This window comes from Acomys minous (genome assembly GCF_964271855.1).
Source record: "Acomys minous genome assembly, chromosome: 8".
Lineage (NCBI taxonomy): Eukaryota > Metazoa > Chordata > Mammalia > Rodentia > Muridae > Acomys > Acomys minous.
This window is the reverse complement of record NC_140489.1, coordinates 76,707,429-76,734,243: the sequence shown is the minus strand read 5'-3', so window position 1 is coordinate 76,734,243 and position 26,815 is coordinate 76,707,429. Positions and strand designations below refer to the sequence as shown.

At 42.4% G+C, this 26,815-nt stretch overlaps 2 protein-coding genes across 3 annotated transcripts in view; one reads left to right on the top strand and one right to left on the bottom strand.

Moving 5' to 3' along the window:
* ANKMY2 (ankyrin repeat and MYND domain containing 2) overlaps window positions 1-18,926 on the top strand; it is a 36,594-nt gene extending 17,668 nt beyond the window's left edge. For both annotated transcript variants that reach the window (XM_084793585.1, XM_084793586.1), the window contains 6 exons: window positions 2,889-3,049; window positions 7,417-7,631; window positions 8,574-8,709; window positions 14,006-14,134; window positions 16,173-16,302; window positions 17,895-18,926. In XM_084793585.1, the coding sequence (XP_084649711.1) occupies window positions 2,889-3,049; window positions 7,417-7,631; window positions 8,574-8,709; window positions 14,006-14,134; window positions 16,173-16,302; window positions 17,895-18,076 (953 nt within the window). In that variant the 3' untranslated portion in view covers window positions 18,077-18,926. The remainder of the gene's footprint in view (window positions 1-2,888; window positions 3,050-7,416; window positions 7,632-8,573; window positions 8,710-14,005; window positions 14,135-16,172; window positions 16,303-17,894) is intronic.
* Window positions 18,927-23,994: 5,068 nt separating this feature from the next.
* Window positions 23,995-26,815, bottom strand: part of LRRC72 (leucine rich repeat containing 72) — a 46,813-nt gene continuing 43,992 nt past the window's right edge. The window contains exons 8-9 of the mRNA XM_084791744.1: window positions 25,630-25,657; window positions 23,995-24,487 (exon numbers count right to left, since the gene is read on the bottom strand). Coding sequence (XP_084647870.1) covers window positions 24,322-24,487; window positions 25,630-25,657 — 194 coding nt within the window. The 3' untranslated portion in view covers window positions 23,995-24,321. The remainder of the gene's footprint in view (window positions 24,488-25,629; window positions 25,658-26,815) is intronic.

Here is a 26,815-nt window from a genome sequence, read left to right as displayed (position 1 = left end):
TGGCTCTCTGGAGAAACTGAATGGCCACATGGAATTCCCACTCTGTGAGAGCTAGAGCGGTAGGGACATTTCACTTCTCTGATGGCGGGAGGTTGCTGCTATGATTGAGAACACAACTCTGACGTCAGCAGACTTGAGGTGAAATTCTGGCTGCCACCACTTTGTGGCAATGTACTTACCAGTTTGTGTCTTTCAGCTTCTTCACTGTAGACCAGTTACAGGACTCTTTCAAGGATTAATAGAGCTGACTGACTTGAGATCTTCATGTGCTGAAGTAAACAGATAGTTGTTATTTCTGTAAACAGTCATCCGAACGGTGGTGGCAGTGGCGATAATATTGCTAAGCTGCTTCGTTATCTCCATTCAGTCGCAAACGTTGCTTTGCGTGCCCACTCACTCTTGGCACTTTAGTCCTGTTATTTGACATAATGAATGGTCTAGGGGAAAGTGGGTGTTTGGTCATTGGTGTTTTGGTCTCTGAGAAGGCAGTTAAGAGCCCATTGATCGAAAAGCAAAGACAGAAACAGCTGCTTTAGTGGGTTCACCATAAGTGGCCTTGTGATGACCAGTGATGAAGTAAACAAAGTCTTACTAGTCACACCTGGATAGAAAGTTCTAGTAAGCAGAAAGAAGGAGAGGAGAAAGGATTCTATCTCTTATTTCTGCCCTAAACATAAAGACACTGATGGTTTGGCATTTCAAAGTAGCTTATACACAAATGATATTGACGTTAGTTCAGAATTCTTTTTTCAAATCAGGGATATTTTCGTCTATCGCTTACTTTTATATTTATTCTTTTGTTTTTCCACTTTGGATTTTTGTTCTTTTTAATATTAGATGTCCTGGGTATTGTGAGTAATCTCCTCTCTCCCGTTATGATTTCTCTCTGAATGAAAATTATTTTCTCTGAAGCATTTCATCCAATAGTGTTTCAAGCTCAGTTCACAGGTGCAAATGGAATTCTCTCTTTAACTTTGCTTATTAGGTTTTTAAAATTTCAGCTTTCTCTTGAACATCTTTGAATACTCTTCCGGAATCTGCTTAGGTGGCTGTTTGAGAGTGGTGGTTATGGTGGCGGCTATGTTGGTGTCAGTGGAGGTCAGACACCAGAAGCTGTCTTACAGAGGCACTGCACAGTTGCTGTATTGTCTCCTGCCAGTTCCTAGCCTAGGCAGCCAGGGAAAGCCTCCAGAGTTGTGGGCCAGAGGAACACAGAGCTGCAATCCGCCTGTAGGTCCAAGGTCTAGCACCACCTAGGCCCAAGCAAGGGCCATTCTACTCTTCAGTTTTTCAAGAGCGCTGAGTGACAGGTAGAGAACTTCCTACCAGCTCAGATGTAGAGGCCAGATGGCCAGTAATGTACTTTCCCTAAAGGTCACTCTCAGGGCCTTGTACACATGGCCAGGGGCCAGGCAGGCAAACCAGAGTGGACCATTATCTCCAGGACTTGCTGTTGCTGATCCTTTAGCCTTCAACAGGCAGAGAGGGAAAGAGTGTCTTCTAGAGACCTTGGGAGAGTTGGTTCTCTGGAATGTGCCCTGCCTATTCTACATGCTTGCTCAGAGTGGCCACTTCCTGGCCTTAGAGAGGTAGTGGAGAGGGAACAGTGGGTGGGGACCGCAGGAGCAGGGCCAGCCCCCAGCTCTCCTGGGAGGACTGTGCTCTGGCAGAACTCTGCTTAACCCAAGAAATGGCACAGGGATGTAACTTAGGAAACGGAGGCCCTGGAGTGTTGATTCCAAGGTCGTGGGAGAAAAAAAGCTTTCTATAATTCATTTCACAAGGACGCCAAGCTTCTCTCCAATTCTGTGGGGTGGAGAGGAGGCATCACTTGATAATATTAATAATTATAACAAACATACTTTGCATAGAATGCATTTAAAGTATATGTAAATGTATCAGCATGTCATTGGGGGAAACATGAGTGTTGGCTCTGTTTTTTAACAATTAAACTTTATTATACAACCTAACTAGCTTACACAAAAGGGAAAAAAAGATCAAAGGGAAACAAGAGTGAACCTTTCGGTATCCGTTTCATGGGATGGGTCCCTAGGTGTCGCTGGCCTACACGCTGGTCCTGCCTGTTTGCTGATCTTCTTCCCAATCCATGTGCGCTCAAGCCCGTCTGAACCTGCTGCTCCTCTCTGTCCTCTCCACCTGCCTGTCTCTCACGTGTAAGGGGCAGTCTCCCTCTCCCATTGAGGGTCTATTAGAAACACAATAGTCCAGGTGGAGTTTCTCTGTCCCCTTCTTGAATTTCAGGCCCAGGATGGCTCTACCCAGTCTATCTCAAGGTTAATCTCAGGATGTATCCTTGGTGTGTCCAAGGACAAAGCCCTCCAAGACTGCTTTCACCTGTGACAAAGCTTACAATCCTTCTCACACATGAGGGTCATTAGTGTCAAGGGTGGAAGAAGAGATATTTAAATTATAGTCAATTTTGTTGTTTTAAGTTGAGTACTTTTTTTTTTTTTTGGTAGTCTACATAATCATCAAATTTACTGTGGATCCTCTCTTTAAATGGTATCTCTCGCCTGAGAGTGGTGGCACTTGCCTTTAATCCCATCGCTTGGGAGGCAGAGGTAGGCAAATCTCTGAGTTCGAGCACAGCCTGGTTTACATAGTGAGCTCCAGGACGTCTAAGGGTACACAGAGAAACCCTGTCTCAAGAAACAAACAAACAAACAAACAAATAAAGTTATCTCTTTATTTTATGGTGCTTACAAATATTTTCTGAAATATTTTGCCTCTCTTTCTCTACTCTTTCACTGAAGAATGAAAACACGGATACATGTTTACTCCAAAAGCAAACAATCACACTATAAATACAACTCAGACTCCTGTATTTCATGATAAACTAACAAAGTTTCTGTTTTTCTATTTAAAAGGTCAGCATGACTGTGTGGCTATAATCAACAATTTCTTCCCTCGAGAGAGACTGGATTATTACACTAAGCCCCAGGGATTGGATAAAGAGCCCAAACTGCCTCCAAAGTTGGCAGGGCCACTGCACAAAATCATCACCACAACGAATCTCCACCCGGTCAAGGTAGCATGCCGTCTGCTGTATCTGTTTCTCACATCAGTGTTGCTTCAGAGTCTAAAGTGCGCTGCTTACGTGGGGTCCTAATTGTCTCAGGCTGAGTTCTGTAGATGAGGGCTTTGCAGCAAGCTCACATGTCTGCTTGAGTCATTGCAGCGGTGCGTCCAGTGGATGCCAGGAGCTGATGAGAGAAACCAAGAGAAGCAGGGCAAAAAGCCAGCAAGAGGAGGTTTAGCCTCGTTTCTCCCCAGGCATTGCAGCAGACAGCCTGGCTCCAACCGTGAGAGAGAAGAATTTTAGTGTCCTTCATCTTGCCATTGGCCTGGACGAGGTGGAAGAACAACCTGCTAGACAGGAAATGAGTGGCTCCCTTGAATGAGGGAAGTTCTCTCCCTGGAGGAGACTGTGCTGTGCCTTTAGCTCATGCTGAGTAGGGCAGGGCTGCTGTGAGAGTCATGGTAAGGTGGGTCTAGATGGTGCACCATCCTCTCACACAGCAGTGCTTATCCTTGTGGGGATACACAGAAGTGCGGCCATTCCATTCAACATGAGCATGCTTTCAATGCAAGTGAACATCTGACCCCTTTGATAATGCTGTTGGTGGATTCAGACAAATTGTCAAGTTTGGTGTCAGAGTTCAAGTTGTTCAACGCGAGCTTCAAGAGCCATTCCAAGCTATTTTTTCCTGCCATCTTCTCCGGCTCCAGTCTTTTTGTTTGTTTGTTTGATTGATTGATTTTATTTTGTTTTGTTTTTCGAGACACGGATTCTCTGCGTAACCCTTCTTTGTTCTGGAACTCTGTAGACCAGGCTGGCCTTGAACTCACGGAGATCCACCTGCCTCTGGCTGGGATGAAGGGCGTGTGCCACTGCTGCCTGGGTTTTGTTTTATTTTTAAGAACAGAGCTACATGAGAAATCTGAAGAGGCTTGGCACTTACTTGTAAACTCCTCTGGTCTCTCCTGAAAAGTTCTGCACTTCTTCAGAACTCTCCGGAAAACCAGAAGCTCCTCCTCACTGGGCTTCCAGGTGCAGACCAGCTGGCCTGGCACTAGGTTTATTGGAGCAAACGAGTTCTTCGCTTCCTCACAGACTTCCTTTCCTATCTCCTTTGCTCTCACTGACTTTCATGTCTCTTTCTTTGCCTTGAGGTTGCAGAGAGCTTCTCGAATTGCCTGGCATGTGTGTGGCACCCACTGCTTCTGCTAAATGTTTTAAAATTTGTCCTATTTTTGGTTATTTTTACAGGTAAATGCATTATGAGTAAATTAGGGTATATGCGTACTTACTCAGGCAACATAACGACATATGATTTGAGATGGTCTATGTGTTTTTGTTTTTAGTTTTTTGAGGTAGGGTTTCTCTGTGTTATCTTGGCTGTCTTGGACTTGCTTTGTAGACCAGGCTGGCCTTGAACTCACATCGATCCACCTGCCTCTTCCTCTCAAGTGCTGGGATTACAGGCCTGCGCTACCACCCAGGGCAGTCTAAGCGTCTTTGAAGAGTCTGTTGGGACTATGGTCCTTTCTCAAGACCTAACCTTGTTCTCAGTAGGACTTGGCAGCCCATTCACCTGAACTGCTGCTTTTCATATCCACTTGGGATATAAAAGCCACTCCACAGCTTTTGTTGTGGTGCCCTACTTCATGGCTTCACTCGGCATTAAGCTGAGTACGTCTTCAGAGGGTTATAAAAGAGGAGCAGAAAAGCCCATGTGAAGTCAGACATCTTTTAAAAAGAAGCCCAGACCTTCTCCACGTGCACAGCTCACCTTTCCGTTGCTTTTGTGCCTGAAAATGGCTATGTTTGCATCTAGGTTACGTGGCTGCCTTAGCAATGTGCTTGTTTTCAAAAGGGACTTGGGGAGTCGTGCTGGTGCCCAGACAATAATGGCTTTCTGGGAGAAAAACGAAATGTCAGGCAAAACCACAGTAGCAGTGGGAAGGGCACCCACTGCTGAGGGAGGAGGAGGAGCGTGCCCAGGCAGCAGGCCAGTCTCTCCGTCTTCAGATGGTTTTTCAAGCCCAAGATTGTTGATTTACCAATTTAAAAAATAGGGGACAGGGGACGGAAGGGAGAGGAAGGGAGAGGAATTAAAAATGCTACTGCATAACACAGTCATTCCTCGAAGTCCTTAGAAATAAGATTCACCCTGACTGTATGCTGAGAGGAATAGTCCTACTTCCCTTTTTGGTACATAATGAAGACTCCCTTTCTCCCTTTATAATGCTGCAGGTATGAAGGAAGCTAGTGTGAATATCCCTTTTGAGCAACATGTAAATATTTCAGTAACCCCCTACTTATTGGCCATAGTCCTCGTAAATCTTTGTTCTAATTGGAAAATACGTAAAGCCCAATATCTTAATTTTAAAAAAATATATTAATATGGCCTCTGTTTTAGATTTTTCAAAAGAATTTTGATTATAAGTTTGAGTCTATACTCTTGATTATTGACACCATATATAAAATATTAAACAGTTTTAAACGATCATACTTAGCCCAAGTATAAAATTGGTAACTAATGAGTCCTTTATATCATGAATTAATTTTTCTACCAATTCATTTTCTAAAGAAACATGTAGTTACTTTATGTGTATGTATGTGTACCTGAGGGTCTTAGATACACCACTTGTATGCAAAACCTTCCGAAGTGAGGAGAGGCTATCAGATCCCTGGAACTGGAGTTACAAGTGGTCGAGCTGCCATGTGAGTCCTGGGAACCACACCTGGGCCTCTGCAAGAGGAGTATGTGGTCTTAGTTACCGAGCCTGCATGTGTGTAGGTGCAGCACATGTGTGCCAGGTGCCTGCCTGCATGTGTGTAGGTGCACCACATTGTGCCAGGTGCTTGGGGAAGCAAGAAGAAGGCACCGGAGCCTTTGAAATGGAAATCCTAGCTGGTTTTGAGCTACCATGTGAATGCTGAATTCTCTGGAAGAGCGGCCATTGCTCTTAACCACTGAGCCATCCGTCTCTCCAGCTCCCACAGATCAATGTTTAATATTCGTTTTAGTTTGGTAACTAATCAGCAAATTTACTAATAAGGATTCAGTGTACTTACTTCATGAAACCCGGTAATGTATTATAAAGTGCTCTATTGTAAAATATTTCATTACATATAAATTTAGTAGTGTCAAAGGCAGTTTCCATTGTCCTCGAGTCTGCGTTAGATTTCCAAGAGAGCTGGATATGGGTATGATGTCAATTCATAGATGAGTTTTCTTCATGTCTGAAGAGGATGTAACTCACAGCCCTCCTCCCTGACGGTAGCAGCGCGTGGCACAGGGGTTGAGCTGAGGCACATAGGCAGCACGTACTGACAGCTGCGCACATTCTGGCCACCTCACACTTGTTTCCAGTCTTATTATCATTAGCAACTTGTATGGTGGTCTCTTGCAGACAAACTTCAAGTAATGCACCCCAAGGCAAAGCTCATGAAAGTATTCCTTGTTGCAGTTACTTTGAGCCTAATTAGTACATGAATAGGAATTGTAGGACTCATAATGTGTATGATTGGATAACTTTCTCCTGTTCTCCCTTTCAAAGCTGTTTATGGTTTCCATTTTAACATACTTGCTTTATTGTACATGACTGGTCTAATCTTAAGGAAAATTTCCACAAAGAATGTAGTTAATTGGAAAGCTAAAACGCATATTATTTCTAGACTTCTTTCTGTAGAGGCCTGATTTTCTTATAATTAATAGGAATTTTAGGGCTAGGAATCTAACTCAATGAACAGAATGCTTGCTCAGTGCATTCAGGAAGTCCAGGATTCACTTTATAGCACCTCATAAATACAGTGCATATCTGTAATTCCAGCACCTGGGCTGTGGAGGCAGGAGGATCAGGAATACAGACTCATCCTTATGTGGCAAGTTCAAGGCCAGCCTGGGGTACATGTAACCTGTCTGAAAAATCCAAAAAGGAAAGAAGGGGAGGGAGAAGGGAAAAGGGGAGGAGGAGGGAGAGTTGTAGTTTTCCTAGCTATGGGACTATTGAGTTTCCACTATTGAGATTCAACCACTGAGTCTACAACTAGTGGACTGCTCAGGGGTGTCATTCTGTGTGTAAAAACTCTTGTGCAGGTCCATTGTGTTATCATTTGTAAAAGTGATTTTTCAGAGACAGTAGCATACTGTGCCCTCAGAGGCATGCTAGCACCTCAGCAGGGCTAAATGACAGACCACAGTTTAACTTTAATACTTGTTAGCTTTATAACATGGAGGAGTAACAAACTGCCCTCTGACTTGAATTGTGCAATAACTGTGATTCTAAGAAAAGCCTGGGCAGGCTGGACGTTGGCTATACTGGCTGCTGCTCTGTACACGGAGAAGTCTTTCGTGGCATTTCAGTGTCCCGTGGTATTTCTTCTAGATCGTGATGCTTGTGCGTGAGAATCCCCTGCTGGCAGAAGCAGCAGCGCTCGGTAAATGCTACAAGGTGATGGATTTGATCTGTGAGAAATGCATGAAACAAAGGGACATGAATGAAGTTCTGGCTATGAAAATGCACTATCTCAGCTGCATCTTTCAGAAATGTGTTTCCTTCCTCAAAGAAGGGGAGAATAAGCTGGACACCCTCATCAAAAGGTACGGCTTCTGCCACGTCATGTAAAGTATGCTCAAGATGCCTTCTCGCATGAAGGCCGGTGACACATGCAAAAATGACCATTTTAACAGCCCTGGGCACTGTTGAAATCACATTTCGTCTCCCAGAAACAAGGGTTAATGTTTGAGTCAGGCAGAGTTTTAGTTGTTTTTGTTGTTGTTTTTACTGGTTTACTCTTGAGGAATCTTACGACTCTGTTCAAAGAGGGTAAAGTGACATACATAAAACCACACAGCTGGAAAATAGTCCAAGTGATGGGCTTAAGTGTATTTATTGCAAGGTGGGCTGCTGTACTTCCTGCGTCTGTTTCCACACCTGGCAGAGCTATGTGTGACCTTTGCCCTCTGATGCATTCCTACTAGCACTTCCTGTGTCTTTTACTACACCTAGCAGAGCTCCTGTGGCCTTTGTCCCCTGCAGCTTTACTGAGAAAAAGGAACTGAGTCATGAGTGTGTGGCTCACTGAGTTTCCATTCTTCCTGCAAACAGCTGTCTAGGTCATGAGTAACTGGCTGGCCTGAGGACAGTGCTCAACCCTGTGACGGCAGCCTTTGCTTGTGATTGTCAGATCTTGGAAACAAAGTCTGGCCTACCAATCTTTTTTTTCTCCCTCTTTCTTTCATTCTTTCTTTTTTTCTTTCTTTCTTTCTTTCTTTTTTCTTTTCCATCGACACAGGGTTTCTCTGTGTAGCCCATTCGGTTCTGGATTCCCTTTGTAGACCAGGATGGCCTTGAACTCACAGAGATCCACCTGCCTCTTCCTCCCGAGCCTGGCTCTGAATACCAATTTAGATTGAGTTCACCCTTGAGATTTGAGGAGACACTGACAATTTTAACAGGAAACTATTAGAATCGTTAGGTCTTCCTAGGAGGGATTGCTTTATAACGACCCAACTTTGGAATGTTTTAAAAATGTCTTTCAGCTTGTTGAAAGGCAGAGCATCTGATGGCTTCCCGGTGTATCAGGAAAAGGTCATCAGAGAAAGCATCCGGAAGTTTCCGTACTGTGAAGCAACGCTCCTCCAGCAGCTGGTGCGAAGCATTGCTCCGGTTGAAATTGTAAGGCTCCTCTTTCCCCACGCTGACTGTCCCGTGTGACCAAAGGACAAGCTCTCCTTACTATTTGTTTTTATTGTTTCAGGAAAACTTTAGGAGGGGAATGGGAAATAAGTTGACAGTATTTCTCTCCATGGGAGAGTAGTCAGTGAAGAAAGGATCTGGGTTTTAAGTACCTCTGAGCACACTGCACTGGCTGGATACCCATCTACGGATGGATAGAGACAAACGTGTGTGCACCGGTGGCTGTAAGAATTACTAGTGGAAGTTTCCAGAGTAGATGGCTGCACAGATTGGTTCTCTCGGGTATTGGGGTGCCAGCAGTAGGCCACAGCTGCACGAGCCCACGGAAGACAGGATGTGGTTCTTGATAACAGTCTCAAAGTGTCCCTGCTTCTTATGTGCAACTTAGCGCCTTTAATTAGGAGTGCTCCATACTTAAATAACAACAACAACAACACCCGAGCTGTAGGAAGTAAATGTTACTGTGTTGTCTTAAGTTACTTATTGCCTTTTTATCACCTACTTAAGTGTAGTTTCATGAGACACTTTGTTTTCCTTGTTTTGAGTAGACTTGTATTCACCTTAACCATACTGAATCACACTTATAAGCCTTGCAACCAAATCCCATATCAGCCTTTAGCCCGAACTCCCCACACCATAGCTTCTTCTGTTCCTCTGGCTATTTGGGTCGCTCCTTGCCCCTACTGTAGGCTGCATTGTCATCCTCAGTGTGGAAACTCAAGATACAAGTGAGTTTTAGTTATTCACAGCAAAATGATGGAAGCATGCAGTAGTCTGTTCACAAGCTTCTGGTCCTCTCACGTAGATGTTCTTCTTAGTTATTTTGTTGTTGTTGTTGTTGTTGTTGTTTTGTTTTGTTGTTTGTTTGTCTGTATTTTTAAATAGCTGGCTATTTGCCATTTAAGCTTTTAGAAGATTCGGCAGCAAATTGGAGGATAGATTATTTTGGATGAATATGCCAGGTCCGGCCAACAGAGTTACATCAGTAGGCTTTGTTTGTTCACCTATCCTCAAATGACGTAAGCTAGGAGCAGACCAGGACTGGCACAGTGGCTGAGGAATGGCCTAGGGGTGTCCTCCCACTCACCCATCTTTCTGCCCCATACTCACACCCATATAGGCTCACATATGCATGTTTGTGTGCAGAGACTTACAAGGCATTCTGCATTTCCTGCAGGACCCATTTTCAGCTCAGGTACGTAGATAGAACAAAGGGGCTACCCCTGAGGAGAAAATGGTCTGCATACACCTTACACTTGAATCTGTATCACATGGCCACTCTGAGCTGCATGCACATGTGGAGTAAAGGTTTCGACTCATTTACATACTGGTGCTGCAGCCTGAATTCCTCTCTGTCAGTGAGAAGTTTGGGGAGTTATGTCAGAGAAGCGCCTAGCAATGGCTGTCACTCCTAGCACTGGTAAGTGGAGACTGACCCTGTACCTCCATGAGAGAACTCCGAAAAGCAAACACAGCAATCCTGGGTGTTCACATCAGACCTTGATGCCTCAGAGGGGACAAGCCTGATGACACAAGCTCAGTCCTTGGGTCCAGTGCTGAAAGGAAAGAAGCAACTTCCCAAAGTTGACCTGTGCCTTCCATGTGTATGCCATGGCATGCAGGTGCAGGTGCATACACACACACACACACAAATACACACACTAAAATTGTTTGCTTGTTTGTTTTAATTTTATGTATGAGTACTCTATCTGCATATACACCAGCATACTGGAAGAGGGCAGAAGATCCCATTATAGGTGGTTGTGAGCCACCAGGTGGTTGCTGGGAATTGAACTCAAGACCTCTGGAGGAGCAGACAGTTCTCTTAACCACGGAACCACTTCTCCAGCCCTAAAATTATTTGTTTAGAGGGTCAGTTTTCTGTTTATGAGGCCAGTAGATAAAGGCACTTTGCCACCGGGTATAACAGCTTGATTTTGATCACCAAGACCCACATGGATAGCTAAGATAAAATTTGTATTTTAACTTCTAGCAAACTGGCTCATGTCTGCCCTACATAAGACAGAACTGATTCATAGTGTTTGTCTTTGACCTCCACCTGTGCAACCTTGGCACACCTGCACACAATACAACTAAGTTTTTAAAAAGTTATTTTTAGAGCCAGAGCAAGTCAGCATTTCATCTTTGTCCCACAAAATAATAATTACATCTTACAAAACATACTGCTTGATGTTTTTTCCTGGCGATTTACAGGAAAGGTTTATAATGAAATTGAGATAGTATTTAGTGCAGTTTAGAAAGATGTCTCTTTCAAATATTTTTGTCCTTTCAGAGATATATTCTAATGTGGGCCTGATAGGTTAGGCCTGTCATTCTAGCTATTTGAGGGATTTAGGACAAGAGAGTCACAAGTTCAAGGCGTAGCTGGGCTACAGAGTAGATTCATAAACCAGCTAAGTAGCTTCAAAGGATCTTGTTTCAGTTAAAAAGTAAAAGAATACAGAGGCTGCAACTCAGTGGTTGAGTACCTGTCTGGTGTACACAAAGCCCCTGTGCAAAAACCAAGTTCTCTAAAATTAAAAAAAACAACCAAACAAAAATCAGAAAACTTTTTGAAAAGATGGCTGGGTTTCACAAATAGCTACCAGGTATTTTATTTTTTTTTAAGCACTGCAAAGATTTACACCTCTAAATTAACACTGACACATTACTGTAATGTGAGGATCTTAGCCTGAGAGCCATGAACAGCCACTGTTGCTTTTGCCAGTTCTGCAGCCTGGGCCACCCCTGCATAGGTTTTGGTTCCCTTTGTGAGTGTGGGTCTCTGGCTTCTCCCCAACAGAGCTCAACAGGAAGTGGCTTCGGCTTTGTTTAGGGAATCTCAGTTGAGTGTTGTTGCAGGTTATATGGCAGAGAACTTACATTGTGTGTACATTAGCAAGTCAGGTTTTAACTTCAAGGAAATTAGCTTTTATCTGCCACGGGTGAAGATGGTGGTAAGCCAGTGATGTGTGGACTGTGGAAGAATTGACTAGGAAAATGACAGAAGCAGGGTTTATCAGATGAATGGCAGTGCAGCCACAGTAAGCTAGGCCACACAAAAAAGCTGTCTACCAGAGAGATTCTGGGGAGCAGTCAGGCCGTGTTTCAATATCACAGAGCCTTGAGGTTTAGGTCCATAGGATAGGATGCCTATTCGAGGCTCCTTCCTGGCTGGTCAGACACCTCATTATTTAGATGAGGAACAGGTATGGTGTTATTCTTGGGTGTGGCTGTCTGTGCAACCCCCTGATGTTCTGACCATGTGCATTAAAGAGTGGCATTCCCGTTATGACTGTTAGCATATGCATGCCCAAAGGTAGATTGTAGCCAGTATTTGTTAAGGTTGACTTTCTGGTCCTACTTTAGGTAGCAGCTGCCTTGCTCTGAGCCCAGCCTGCTTTGAACTAGTAGCTTTTTGATTGGTTCAACCCAGCCACCTCCCTGAGAGTGTCATCCATAGTCTCTTCATGACATGCACTGAATGAAAGCATCCTGCTTGTCTGATTAGCTAAGTGGATTACAAGGTTTACTTATTAAGAAAGTTCTTGTCCTACAACAATGGTAAGAAAGATCCTCCGAGGTTACTCATCTGAAGCAGCAGCTGACATGCGCAGCCCATACTCTTAGCAAAATATCCTGCATTTGGTCCTCAGTTAAAGCGGGATGTGTGAGTGTGCTGAGTGGCTCCCACAAAGCCCCATCTTTGTGATGAACATGTCTCGGGCAATTTTGTAAGGGTATTTGAATGTGGAAATGTCATGTTTGTGATTTCCATTGAATGTCCCATGCTTTAATCCACTGGTGGGCCAGAACTACTTTCTGATACAAGAGATTTCTGCATATCTTACCTGTGTGTGTACTACCATGACTGGCAACACTCTGCTTGTGAAGCAAAAAAAAAAAAAAAAAAAAAAAAAAAAATTACGTAGCTTTATAAAGATTCACTATAATATTAAGCCCAGTATTTCTCACTTGTAATATATCTTGGTATTACATGGGACATTAATAATGATGCAGTTTCCTAGACCATACCATTAGAAATTGATTTACAAAGTATGGACTGGGCAGAGGGACCTCTATTTTTAACAAGCATGGTGAATGTCGTATTTGAGGTAAGAATCATGCACCTCCACTCCTGATGAAATGTAAACTTAACTTAAGCTCATGTGCCTAATTTTTCCTTCCTACTTTACTTCAAAATGCAACTCTTAGCCCTTCCACATGGAAAGTTACTTGTATTCAAGAACTTGATAGTTTGAAAAGCAGCTTTCAAAAATGCTTCTTGAATCTTCTGAGTGTTTTCTTAGACTGTCTCCAATATACAGGATAATATAGACCATTTTTCTCAGGTGACATTTGTTAAAGAGTATTATGACAGTTGGTAAGATAATAGAAAAATAGTTCTTATGAGGAAGAGGTCAAGACTCAATGAAAATTAGGAAAAAAAATTTAAAAATCCAGAAGAGTGAACAAGTAGCATGCAAGATCGGTTATAATAGTCTGTTATTTTTGCTTATCTTTGAAAGATTTTAATACCTTTGCTTCCAGCAGATAAATACTTACCCTTATAGATTTCTCCATCAGGGCTGGAGAGATGGCTCAGAGATTAAGAGCACTGGCTGTTTTTCCAAAGGTCCTGAGTTCAATTCCCATCAACCACGTAGTGGCTTGTAACCATCTTTAGTGAGGTCTGGTGCTGTCTTCCAGCCTGCTGGCTCACATGAAGGCAGAACATTGTATACATAATAAATAAATAAATAAATCTTGAAAAAATTCTCCATCAAAAATTTTTATAAACTTTTCACAACCTGTTCTTTTAGTAGTCCCATAACAATAAAATTCAGACATCTTAAAAAAAAAATCTTTGAGGCAGTTACATGTGTATTTACTAAAGAGGGTACAACATTCAAAAGTATAAAGCCATTCAAATGCTTTATGAGGTGAGATAGACATTAGTGAGGGCTTTGTGTTTATTCAGTGGAATATCAGTATTGACTTGATAAGGTATTAATATTGACTTGTTGTCCACTCTTAGCAAAAAAGAAACCTTACAAGTTCTTCGTCCTGTTTCTGAAGTTACTAATACTAGTTGGAAATGCTTGCATTCTAGAATAGAACACTGTCTCATTTAGAAGACGGCCAGAGAGTCTGTGCTATCATGAACATTAGCGATTTCTTGCTCCTGTTTCCAGTCGACAGCTTGTGTCAGTGATACCTCTGTGGTCTACCGTATGGATTCCAGTGGATTGTTTTTCCTTTTACATTCCTCCAGGGTTCCGATCCCACTGCATTCTCTGTACTTACCCAAGCCATCACAGGACAAGTGGGCTTTGTGGATGTTGAGTTTTGTACCACCTGTGGAGAAAAAGGAGCAAGTAAAAGATGTTCGGTTTGCAAGATGGTAAGAGTGGAATTCTTTTAAACTCATTGATGTGTAGATAAGACTGCACCAAACTGAGTGCCAAAGTTTTTATTTTATTTTTTAATTTTTTTATTAATTTATTCTTGTTACATCTCAATGGTTATCCCATCCCTTGTATCCTCCCTCCCAGTTTCCCCTTATTCCCCTCCCCTATGACTGTTCCTGAGGGGGATTTCCTTCCCCTGTATATGCTCATAGGGTATCAAGTCTCTTCTTGGTAGCCTGCTTTCCTTCCTCTGAGTGCCACCAGGTCTCCCCCTCCAGGGGACATGGTCAAATATGAGGCACCAGAGTTTGTGTGAAAGTCATACCCCACTCTCCACTCAACTGTGGAGAATGTTCTGTCCATTGGCTAGATCTGGGTAGGGGTTTAAAGTTTATCACCTGTATTATCCTTGGCTGGTGCCTTAGTTTGAGCAGGACCCCTGGAACCAAATCTGCCTATCATAATGTTCTACTTGTAGGTTTCTAGGACCCTCTGGATCCTTCTACTTTGCTATTCTCCCATGCTTCTCTCATCTAGAGTCCCAATAGGATGTCCTCCACTCTGTTCCAGTTTCCTTGTTTTGGTTTTTGAGACAGGGTTTCCCTGTGTAGCCTTGGCCATATTGGATTTGCTTTGTAGGCCAGGCTATCCTGGAACTCACAGAGATCTCCCTACCTCTACCTCCCCAAGTGCTAGGATTATAGGCATATGCCATCATACCCAGCTTTGACTGCTGAATTCTAACATCACACAAGACCAGTAGTTGGCACTAGTTTTCTAATAAATTCTAATAAATGAACATATGTTAATGTTAAGCAGTAGCTCAGAAAGAGAACTGCCTGTGTGCCTTGGTGTCTGTGTTTACTCCCGCATGGGGGGGGGGGGGGAGGGAGATGAACGGATAAAGAAGAGAAAATAGATCAGAGAACTCAGGACATGGGCTGTTGCAGATAGAAAAACTCAAACTGGGACATTTCAAAGACATGTGGCATTTTATGTTGGTGTCTCAGACTTTCATCAACTCTTCCTTTTAAACCAGAACTTCTAACCGCCAACAAATGATGATTCTAAACTCTCCACTTTCCCCTTTTCTAGAGTTATCGTTGTAAAGTATATATCTGAATATGTCCTTCTTACATCCCAATCCTGTACATGTATGTGTATCTGTCACACTTACTGAATCCTACAGGTAGCATTTATCTGTTGATTTCAAGTTTAAAATTCTTCAGCTTCTTCTGAGACATCAGCTATCTGCCATCACTTGCTTCAGCAGCTTACCTGCTTAAATTACTTCCTTAGCCTGTTTCCTCATGTATGAAGAGGGCTAGGCTGTCAGAACTAACTATTGCACAAACACTGTGAAAACGGTGTTTAAGTCCATTGAAATACTTTCACTTCAGGTCTGTGGCAGAGGCTGCCTTCAGGTAGGGCAGTTTGGCAACTGAACATGTTCCCAAGGGTGTTGTAGAAGAAAAAGTGGGCAACCAGAAATGCAAAAGGATTCTTTTGGGTCTTTTAGTTTTGTTTTCTCTTGAGACCACCTTTGAATTCCTGGCCTTCCTTTGTCACCTGATAAATGCTAGGATCGCAGGTTCTTTTTGTTGTTGTTTGTTTTTGTTTTTTGAGATAAGGTTTCTCTGAGTAGCCCTGACTGTCCTGGAACTCACTTTGGAGACTAGGCTGGCCTTGAAATCACAGAGATCACCTGCTCTGCCTCCTGAGTGCTGGGATTAAATCTGTGAGACACCATTGCCAGGCTGGGATCACAGGTTCTTAATATGCCAGTTATCAAACGTCTTTTGTAGATACTTATTGTATATCATTATTATTTTCAAGTATAAGTTATAATTACAAATCTGGATCAACACACAGCTATATTAAATACAACGACACATCATATAATAGGTTTTTTTTTTCTTTTTTGAAGTATGGGGAGCAGCATTTTTATAGACTAATCCTTGGTTTAGTGTTTGTTTAGAAATCATGCAATTCTAAATCTTAAAGTGAAAACACAATTATGATTGCTTTCAGGTAATCTACTGTGACCAGACCTGCCAGAAAACACACTGGTTTGTCCATAAGAAGATGTGTAAGAGTCTGAAAGATGTTTATGAGAAGCAACAGTCTAAAGCTGCCAAACATAAGAGCCAGGAGGAAAAGAGTACGTACAGACCCATTGAACCTGTGCTACCTCTTTGTGAGGGAAATGCAGGCTAGATTACACCATACACAGTCCTCTGCGTTGTTTTCAGAACAGAAGAGGCTCGGTTAACCAGTCCTGGGATACTGCATAGAACGCAGTCAGCTGAGACATCATGGCATCAGACACACACAACTCTGATGATATGGTTTACTACACATTTAAATGCCATGCAGTGCCTTGAATGTCCCCTGATGGCAACCAGAAGACTAAAGTTAGAAATTCTTTTAACTTTTAGTTACAGTTCAATATTATGAATGAAATTATAGTTCATTCATAAGCTACAACTGTAGATCTGATGTACACACTCAACTCTGCTAACATGAGTTACACATTTTTCCTTCTTCTCATATTCAAGTGACTGATTTTCCTCGGACGCTGTAACTTGCTTCCCCACTGATTCTCATACTCTAGTGACTTGCCAGCCCTGAGCCCTCGGCCCAGGGAGTCTATCCTGCTTTCTTGGAAGTGTGTACAGTTGAAAACCGTTGTCTATGTACAACTGATTGTCTCTAGCCACATTCATCTCTACTCCTGAGGTCTGGCTCTTTTACCATTAGTGTAATTGACTGATTTGCACAAAGTTGTTTTTACAAAGAAACATTTGTTTCTAGTTAGTCTTCCATTTTGCTTTCTTTGGTGTGGACCAAACATTTTTATCCTGTGTTGAGGCTGGAAATTTAGTAGGCTTTTACTTCTGATACTTCACTGATAAACAAATAACTAAATACAGGAAGTTACCTTGTTAGGGTTCAGGAATAGCCATATACTGACCACTCAAACACCAGACTCAGATTGATGGAAGTTTATTTGAACACTAAACAAGAACTGACCAGCTGGGGCCACCGTGGCCTCCAGAGCAAGACTGTGACTTTGGCCTGCGTCTAAGACAGGCTTTTTATAAGAAAAACTGTAACCTAGTAACAACCAGGTCCAAAACCATAAGCAACTAACAAAATCCGCAGCCAGGTAACAACCGGATATCCAGGTGTAGGAAGCAACATTACAGCATTTTAACGAGACACAGTGTTTCTAACTGAAACTAATTGGTTCTGTAGTCGGAGATTTTATAGTGTCCAGGTAACAAAGTATACAAAGTTTGAAAAATGAAACAAACCATAGAGGCATAATCATTGGAGGGCAGATCCTGAAAACTTAAACTTAATTTCATCTTATAATCAAGATGGAGACTAAAAAAACAAAATGGCTGCAATAATTCTATGTTAAAGGCTGAAGCAAGTCTCAACAACGTTAAGGACCTCAATTTAATGAAAAGAAAAGGTATTTAAAAGCAGATTTTGTCTACCCCAAACAATTCTGATGTAGATTCTGGAAGGCTTGAATTCTGTGCTGGCACTGCTTCTTCCACTGTAAAGCCTGAAGCAAGTACACAGCCCTGCGTCTCAATGTCACCAATTGATTGGAGCAATAGTACGGTTCTAGTAAAAGTAATAATCTGCCATGTGTAGTGACAGAGATTGGTACAGTAAGTATCGTTAGACTGTCTGTCATGTAGGAGCAACAAACACTTCCTCCTTTTTCTTCTTCATTAGATGGGGAACTTGATGTCAATTCTAACCGTGTTAATGAAGATCAACCAGAGGCTGAAGTGGGTATCTCCCAAGAAAATTCCACTCCTGGAGAATCTGTGGAAGGGGAAAGAGAAGAGGGAGATGAGGCTGGACTGGCCAGCGCACAGGATGCACCTTCAGGGCCACAGCAGTCTGAGGAGTAAAAGCTGTGGACAGTGGCTGGCACAGTCTGCATCCTGGCAGACAGCTGCAGAACTCATGTGAATGTACCTTCATTTGCTGTGACACTGCATGGCACAGTGGCAGGATTGCACATCCCTAGAATAGAGGCTTTCAAGCAAAGCTACCTCCCTGCCTTGATATCCCGTTGATTTCTGTTCTGTAATTGAACAGGCATTTCTATGGAAAAGGTTGCCTTTCAAAATACACAAAAAATGAGTCCGTTCCCTTTCTGGCTCCCCGGTGATTGTACACAAAGGAAAATAAATCCCCTTAAAGAAGAAATCTGGGCGCTAGGGAGCAAAGAGAAGAGCAGGGAAGATGTGAAAGAGAAGTGATGTATAGGGAATAAGGAATCATGCTCAGAGTGATGGGCAATCCGAAAAGCAAACCTTACCCATGAATTATTATTGTCCTGAAGTTGGACATACAAAGCTGCCATGAGGAATGCTTTGTGTTCAAGCAGCTTTGCCATAGTTCGGCCTGGTGTAGTTTAAACAGAACGTACCAAGAGCACTTTGATCCCCATGTTTCTTGCAGCGGTGCTGTCTGCAGCATTTGAACGTTCAGAAAGGTTGGGTCAAACACTGGGTAGTCACTCTGCACTTCCTGTCGAGCCACCTCACACACTGTACTCCACCCGAAAGGCCAACCTTTATCTTCCCACCAGCTGCTCAGGAGCCTCGGTCCATCCAGAAACTCTGCTTTATAACTGTCCCATTCTGCGTTTTAGTTTGTGTGGCGTGTCAGCAAAGCTGGGGTGTCATGTCTGAAGAAGGTGCTGTCTTTCAGTCTCCCCTGTTGGCTTTAAAAATAAATCTACCTGCATACACAGTTCATCTTGTTTCATAACTTGTGTTGAGAGTCTGAGTATTAGAGAAGGGAACAGATACAAAGGTTGACAAATAAGAGGATGAAGTTAACATTATGTAACCTATAAAGTCACTAGAATTCTTCCCTCCCTCCCTCAGCTGGTCAGCTTCCTGAGCCCTGATGATTATAATCTTCCTCACGGCCGTTGCTCTTTCAGCCCCAACACACGCATATCCTCGACTATGCTGTAATCTTTGTTCAGTGATGACCTCATGGGAGGAAATCGGTGATAAAAAGTTAACTCTCCTGTTTAAACTTGCCAGTTGTAAAAAGCTTCCCTTGCAAAATACAGTCATTCATCAACGTGCCTCATCCGCCCAGTGATAAACACTTATCTTTAGGATGTGGATGAGCCTTCCAACGCCTCCATATGTTACCGCACTCCCTTCATTTGAACAATTTCAGATGCATACATATGCCATTTTCCTCATCTCTTTCCCACTGAGCTCTCGCCCACACACTGTGCTAGGCTCTGGCAGCCTGCCTAGGAACCCTGGGATCCTTGCTGACAGCTGGTGAGGTCTCTAGATGTTCTTTTCTGCCTCAGGTGTCCCAAAACAAAGGGCTGCCGAGGCCTGCAACATGGGAAACCTCAGAGCACCCACCTCCACTCTCAAAAGTCCCAACAAAAGCCCACAGTCCCTTAGCCCACACTGTGCTACAAATTCAAGGTAGCAACAACACAGATCTGGATTTGCAGCCATACTGCACTTTTGAATTCATCAGTTCCCTACAGTGGCGTGGAGTTCCTTGTTTGTTACTCTTTATATAGGTATGTATCCTCTGTTTTTCGAGACAGAGCCTCTCTGTGTAGCCTTAACTGTCCTGGAACTCTCCATGTAGTCTAGACTGGCCTCGAACTAACAGAGATCTGCCTGCCTCTGCCTTCCAGTGCTGGGATTAAAGGCGTGTGCCCACCACCACCCAAGTGCTGTTTCTCAGGGAAACTCTAATACCTCAGGTGGTCTTGGCCAGTTTGAGCTTATAAATAACCCCAGGCCAAGTGGCTTAAACCACGAATATTTCTAAGAGTTCTAGAATCTAGAAGTCTAAAATCAGGGTGCTGATTTGATTGGCCTATTCATTAGATTCTTCATTCCTGGATGGCCCATCTTGCTGTGTCATTACGTGGAGAAAGAGGACAAAATAGCTCTGTGGAAAGACCACCCCACTCGTGTGTGCTTTACCTTTGTGACCGGATTTCCTCTAAATGCCCTCAATTCCAAATGCCATCACCTTGGCTTTCATTTTAGCATGTGACTTTGGGAAAATGGGGAATATACCAAATCTAGTCCCTAGGAGGCGCCACCACACTAGGACTGAGTAGCTAACAGCTACACAAGGAGTAGGATAGCTGCTCCCCACTTTATGATCATCTTATCAACCCCTGAGACTCTGTGAGGTCATTAGTTTTCCTGAGACAAAAGCCTAGGGAAACAAGTACCCATAGGCTAGACTGGCTGGTCATGTGGCTCAGCTTTTACCCACAATTGTCTTCTATACATATATAAATATACCAGAAATTTTTGGTTCTTACTCACGTGTCCTCCCAATTGATCCTGAGATAAAAGTTTTCCCTGAAGTCAGCCTCAATGGGTCTTCATTGTTTAAAACAAACAAACAAACAAAGAGTAATTTCAAATTCTCTTTTTGTTATGCCCGAATTTTGAGAGACTCCCCGCACAGACCACCTAAGAGCCAAGTCCAAATGCAATGGCAAGGAAGTCTTGATTGCAGGTTCAAACCCGGGACACCCCTCCCATGCACTGACATGGCAGATGCAGGGAAGTGGCCTCGAGGATCAATAGAGAGGAATTTTTATAGGTTATAGACAAAGAAATGGGTTTTACAGTATATAATTGGATGGCATTTGGGCAGAAAAGCTGCAAGCAGGGACTTACAAGCCTTGGTGTTTCATGGTTGGGTAATAGGCAAGTTGGTCTATAGAAAAGATTGGTTGAAGCAGTCAGTCATGGGGATAGGAATATTTTTCTGTTTAGACTAGTTTGTGGTTTTTCTGGAATCTGGGTTCAGCCCTTGGCTAGGTTTAACACAAAATGGAGTTTCTTTTTCAAAGTGGAGTTTGTCTGCTCCTTTTATTTTATTAATAATGTTTCATTTTTAGTAGAACTTTATCTAGTTGATGGGTAATATCTTCTATTTTGTGTTCAGATTAATGATCTTTAAGGCAGTACTTCCCAGTCACAGCAAGTCAGCTGTCCATTAATAAAACATTTTAAAACCCAGGATAAAAGAATGTACTTTACAAAAAGTATTTTTATTTTTCTTTATTGAAAAAAATTTTATAAATATATCCTGATTGCAATTCCCCCTTCCTCTATGCCTCCTAGTTCCTTCCGACCTCTTCTCCCATCCAGATCCACCCCCTACCTGTCTCTTATTAGAAAACAAACAGGCTTCTAAGGGATAATAATAATATATGATATAGTAAGATAAAACAAAACCAAACTCATCGAAATAGGGCAAAACAAAAGAAAAAGAACTCAAGAAAAGGCTTAAGGAACAGATATTGGTGCAGAGACCCACTAGTTTGTACAGCCAGGAATCCCATAAAAACACAAAGGTGGAACACATAATATATACACAAAGAACTACTATAGGAGAGAGAGAGAGAGAGAGACAGACAGACAGACAGACAGACAGACAGACAGACAGAGACACAGAGAGACAGAGAAAGAAAGAGTGAGGGAGAGAGAGAAAAAAAGAGGAGAGAGAGGGAGAGAGAGACAGAGACAGAGAAAGAAAGAGAGAGGAAGAGAGAGAGAAAAAAGAGAGAGAGAGAGAGAGAGAAAGAGAGAGAGAGAAATAAAAAACAAAATTTAAAGAAAAGAAAAGGAGACATGGTGTTATAAGACAAGGAACCCCCAAAACCACTGTTGAATTCCTTTTCTGTTGCCCCTCCACTACTGGCCATGTGGACTGTCCTGAAGAGCTGGTTCCCCATTGAGATTCCCTTGGAGACAAATTTGCACTTGCAAATAATTGTCAGCTGGATATAGCTTCTGGGTTAGAGATGGGGCCTATGTTACTTCTTTCAGTGCTAATGCCCCCATCTGCTGCAGATAGTGCAGGCCTTGTGCATCCTGCCTCATTCTCATTGAGTTGTTGGCCAAATGGGAATCCCTAAACCACCCAGGCTATTGCCAAGGCTGTTGATGGCTCTCCACAAAGGGACAGCAAGTCACTATTGCTGAACAGAGCACCCACACAACTCTAAGAACACAGAGGAGTCAAGCTGGTGCCTATCTAGAGCCCTCACTTCTGGGAAGGGTTCTTGGTACCTGCATGTTACCAAAAAAGAAACATAAGCAGCAGCAAAGTTTGATCCGCAGTGGTGTCCTGCCTACAAGATATGCTAGTGCAAAGGTCGCACAAAGCTTGTGGGAGTAACCAACCAATACCTGATCTGACATAAGGCCCTCTCCAGGAGGTGGTACCCATACCCAGCACTGCTTGGGTGACCAAGAACCTGAAACTAGATAGCCCAGGGACCTAGGGTACAACCAGACGTCACTCTTCTACTAAGGGAACTTAGCAATGAAATGACTCCTAATGCCATTCTGCTATACACAGAAAAGCTCCCTCTTCTTGTAGTTGGGAACAAATACATGAAACAACAGCCGGACAATATGCAGAGAATGAGAGATCTTGGAATATTCAGCCCTAAACAGGATGCCTCTATCAAATTCCTCCCCCGAGAGGGCTCAAGGAAGTCTGCAAAAGAGGAGGCAGAAAGAGTGTTAGAGCCATAAGGAAGGGAGAACACCAAGAAAACAAGACCTAAGCACTACAGGATCAGTGCACATATGAAAAAAATTTCTCTTCATTCATGTGAGGCATGCATCAACTTATCTAACATGAAGAATAAAAACTGTTAAATACTTTTAAAAAAATAGCATGAATTTGCCATTATTTTTAGTCACTATGGGGTTAAAATAAGACAAAAGGCTACACTGTATATTCTTTTATCAGAAGGGGCTATACCATTCATTCTTGTTACAAATAGATGACAACACACATTCTATTGTAACAAAGAACTACACCAAGAGTTCTATTGTTGATGTAGTTCTTTTTATTTTATTCTGTCTTCCAGTGAAATTACAATATTTTGCCTGTCACTTACTAGAATAACTTTAAAATACTGCTTATATGACTTAGAGGGGCACCTAAGCCTGATCCTGACTACACTGTTTTTATCTACACACACACACACACACACACACACACACACACACACACACACACACACCTCTGCCCCTGTATTGTTATTTGGAGGTTCTGCTTGAGCTCAGCTCATGATTAGTAGCTTCAGTTACTAAGGGAAGGTTTTCTGGATGAGGACAGGAGCAGTAGGATATCTAGACCTATTTGAAGAGCAAGTGGGTCTCTGCAATGTCCATGTGATCTCGTTGAAGAACCCATGAGGACCAGCATTAGCCTCCTCTTGGAGACTCACGAAATATGGGCCTCCCTAGAAGACTGAGTGTCATGGTACAGTGCCTGGATTGCACCCAAAGTGATCAGGGAAGGAGTAGGGAACATGCCAATTTAGTCTGTCACTTGGCCCTGAACACTACTACCCTACTGTTCCCACCACATTATCAAACACCTTCACACAGAAGCTCAACCCATTGCTTTTCCTGGGCTTTACCTGACCTTTTGGCTAGGAATCACACCTGAGTGTTCAGACTCAGGCCAGGCACAGCTGAGTCTGTTTCACTGTTTTATATTTCAGCTGTTGTGTCTTGCCTTCAGCTGTCACGCCTTGCCCTCCATGACGTCAGTCGACGTTTCCAGTGTGTCTGTAATCCCTGAGCATGACTGGGACGTGGGAGAAATGCCACTGCCTTTTATAAGCTTCTGACAGATCTCTTAAGTTAGAGAAACCAGCAATGAGCTTGAGATAAAGCATTAATTTTGTCAGTTGGCACAGGTAATTGGTAAGAGCTGTCTACTTTCATTCCCAGCGCTGGAGGAGAGCGGTTAGTATGGAAGTGTGCACAGTGTTTGCTAACCAGTAGAGGGGGCTTTTAGAATGCCGGTAATGCTTTATTACTTGATCAATAGTGCCAGTTACATGACCTTGTTTATTTTGGGGAAAAGGTGTTGAGTTTTACACTTAGAATTTGCATACATTCTTATATCTGTGAGTAGCTTATATTAAATGTTTTAACATTATGAAGCCTATAGTGTAAAGATCATTTTCATCACTGATTCTTCTATTTAAAACTTCGGGTTGCATTAATGCATATTATTGCAATAAATGCATAATGTGCGATGTCACAGGGGCATTTTAACATGTAACGGAACAGCACCGGGATTTCTGGAAACGCTGTTATTTCAGGGAAGTCATGAGCATCTGGGAAGCGTCAGGGCTTTCATTCTCCTCGTACTTTTCCTTTTGTGTTGGAACGGTGTTCCAGTTCATGGAGGTAAAGGTCATCAGGGATCTCTTCAAGGATCTTACGAACACCGCATCTTCAGGGTCATCAAACACTGTCCTGCAAAAGTAGCAATTGTATCAAAACAAGTGTCTGACCAGTGTGACTAACCATGCGATTGTGTGTGTGTGGCGAATGGTGACCAAGGCCTTATAATCCTAGGGAAGGGCTTTACCTCAGCAGCACACATAAAGCTGTGAAGTTTTATTTAAACGAATTACTAAAAATTAATTATAATTAATATAAACAATAAACTGCATAAGTTCCCATCAAAACTGTGGGCTTTATTGACATGACTTTTCAGGCCAAGTGACATAGTATTTATTGTGTACATAGCTCACTTTTAAAGTGGAGCATCTGCGCATTCCTGTAATCCCAGCACTCTGGTGGGCAGAGCCAGGTGGATCTCTGTGAGTTGGAGGCCAGCCTGGTCTACAAAGCAAGTCCAGGACAGCCAAGGTTACACAGAGAAACCCTGACCCAAAAAACAAAACAACAACAACAAAATAGAAGTGGGGTGTCTGGAAATATTCAGGATCTATTATCAAACTTTCGCATGCTCACATATTCCTAGCAAAAAAACTGTTGAATGGCAAACTGGAAATACTTTTTGGTATCATGTAGATTAACATTGTAAACATTTAATTTTGAAGCCATTTCCCTACATATTTTGTATATTACAAAAATGGTTTTTAATTCTGAACCTAAAGAAAACATTCAGACATAGAAAAGTAATGGTTTTTAAGTTCATTAGTATTCATGAATTTGAAATGTCCTCCGTAGAATTAATGAACTGTTTGCTTTGGGAAATGTAAATTCTAGTGAATGTGAAATGTTAATCTATATGCTAATTGCTTTTACTGACCATATTCAAAGGCAAAGCAAACAAGCCACGTTCCTCATTTGGAATAGCTAATAGTTCTTAAAAAGTTTTAATATTTTATGCATATAATCACCTGCTCACTTACTAAAGGTTATAAAAATCACATTACACTTAAAAGCCTGAGTATGTCAAATAGGAACATGTACCTGGAACTTGTTGGTCAAAGGAAAACAATCATTTTTCCATCTATTGAATGGCTAACACCTTTTAATTAATTAACTTTTAAAAGATAGGTATAATTTAGAAATGAGACAATTATAAAAAACCATCTGACAATAAAAATAAAGATGTAAAAACAAACAAACAAAAAACCACTTACTTGTCAACATTATCCCCAAATGCAAAATCTAAAAATAAAAGTCTAAATTAGTATTTTTCAAACATTTGGTCAGCACTTAAAAATAATGAGACAACACTGGTTTTCTTTTCAAGTAAACTGGCAATATATATATATATATATATATATATATATATATATATATGCCTTTATAAACTAGTACAAAATAGAAAATTTCCCTTAGGTAATGCATTTTGCTTCAGGCTTTGGGGACAGTCTTTAATATAAGGCAAATCTCAAACCCTGAAGACAATACACTGAATCAGCATGGGTGGGCTCCATTGTCCATTTTATAAGTTAGGTTCATACACAGAGGAAGCCGTGTTTTCTTTTGGTGAGTACATGCTTCTATAAGAGAACAGTCCGGACAAGCATCTCAGGCCATCTCTGCCATTTGGACTCTTGGCATGAACTTCAAAGAAAGAATAAACAAATCCCAGATCACAAGACTCCATCTTCCAGAGCTTTAGTGCCGAAGGGCCAGACCTCACAGCCTGTAGCTCTCGGGGTATCTCTTAGTCTGTCCTGGCTTTGTTTATTCCTCTTCAGAATGCCTGGTGCCAGGCCAAAGGCAGAATTTTCCTGCACCTGTTGGGCCACTAAAGCCTTCAGTGTGAGCTCCCGCCAGTCCACAGACTAGGACACAGCCAAGAGCTTGTGCCTCATGCCTTTCCCAAGTGGCTGCCCAAGTCTCCGGGCCGTTTTTCTCTTCCCAGGCAAGATCTTTCTCCACAGTGTTATTGAGATATAATTGAAATGTAACAATCACGCAGGTTTATGGTATGCTACTAGATGTTTTGGCACACACACACACACACACACACACACACACACACACACACACACACTGAAATAGCAGCCGTAAGTTAATTCACATTGCTGACATCTCACACAGCTACCATTTTCTTCTTCAGGGTGTGCATATGATGAGTACAGTTAAAGTCCCCCCACCTCCTTTTATCAGATTGTTAACCATAGTTACATTACGTTGGAACTCCAGGATTTGGTCATCATGCACAGTTGTGACTTCCCTTTGATCCAGTTCCCTCCTCTCTCTCTCTCTCTCTCTCTCTCTCTCTCTCTGACCAGCAAGGCCACGATATTAATGGTGGCCATCCAATTCAGTGATTCCATACAGCAACAGAGGAAGACACTAGTGTCCTGACCT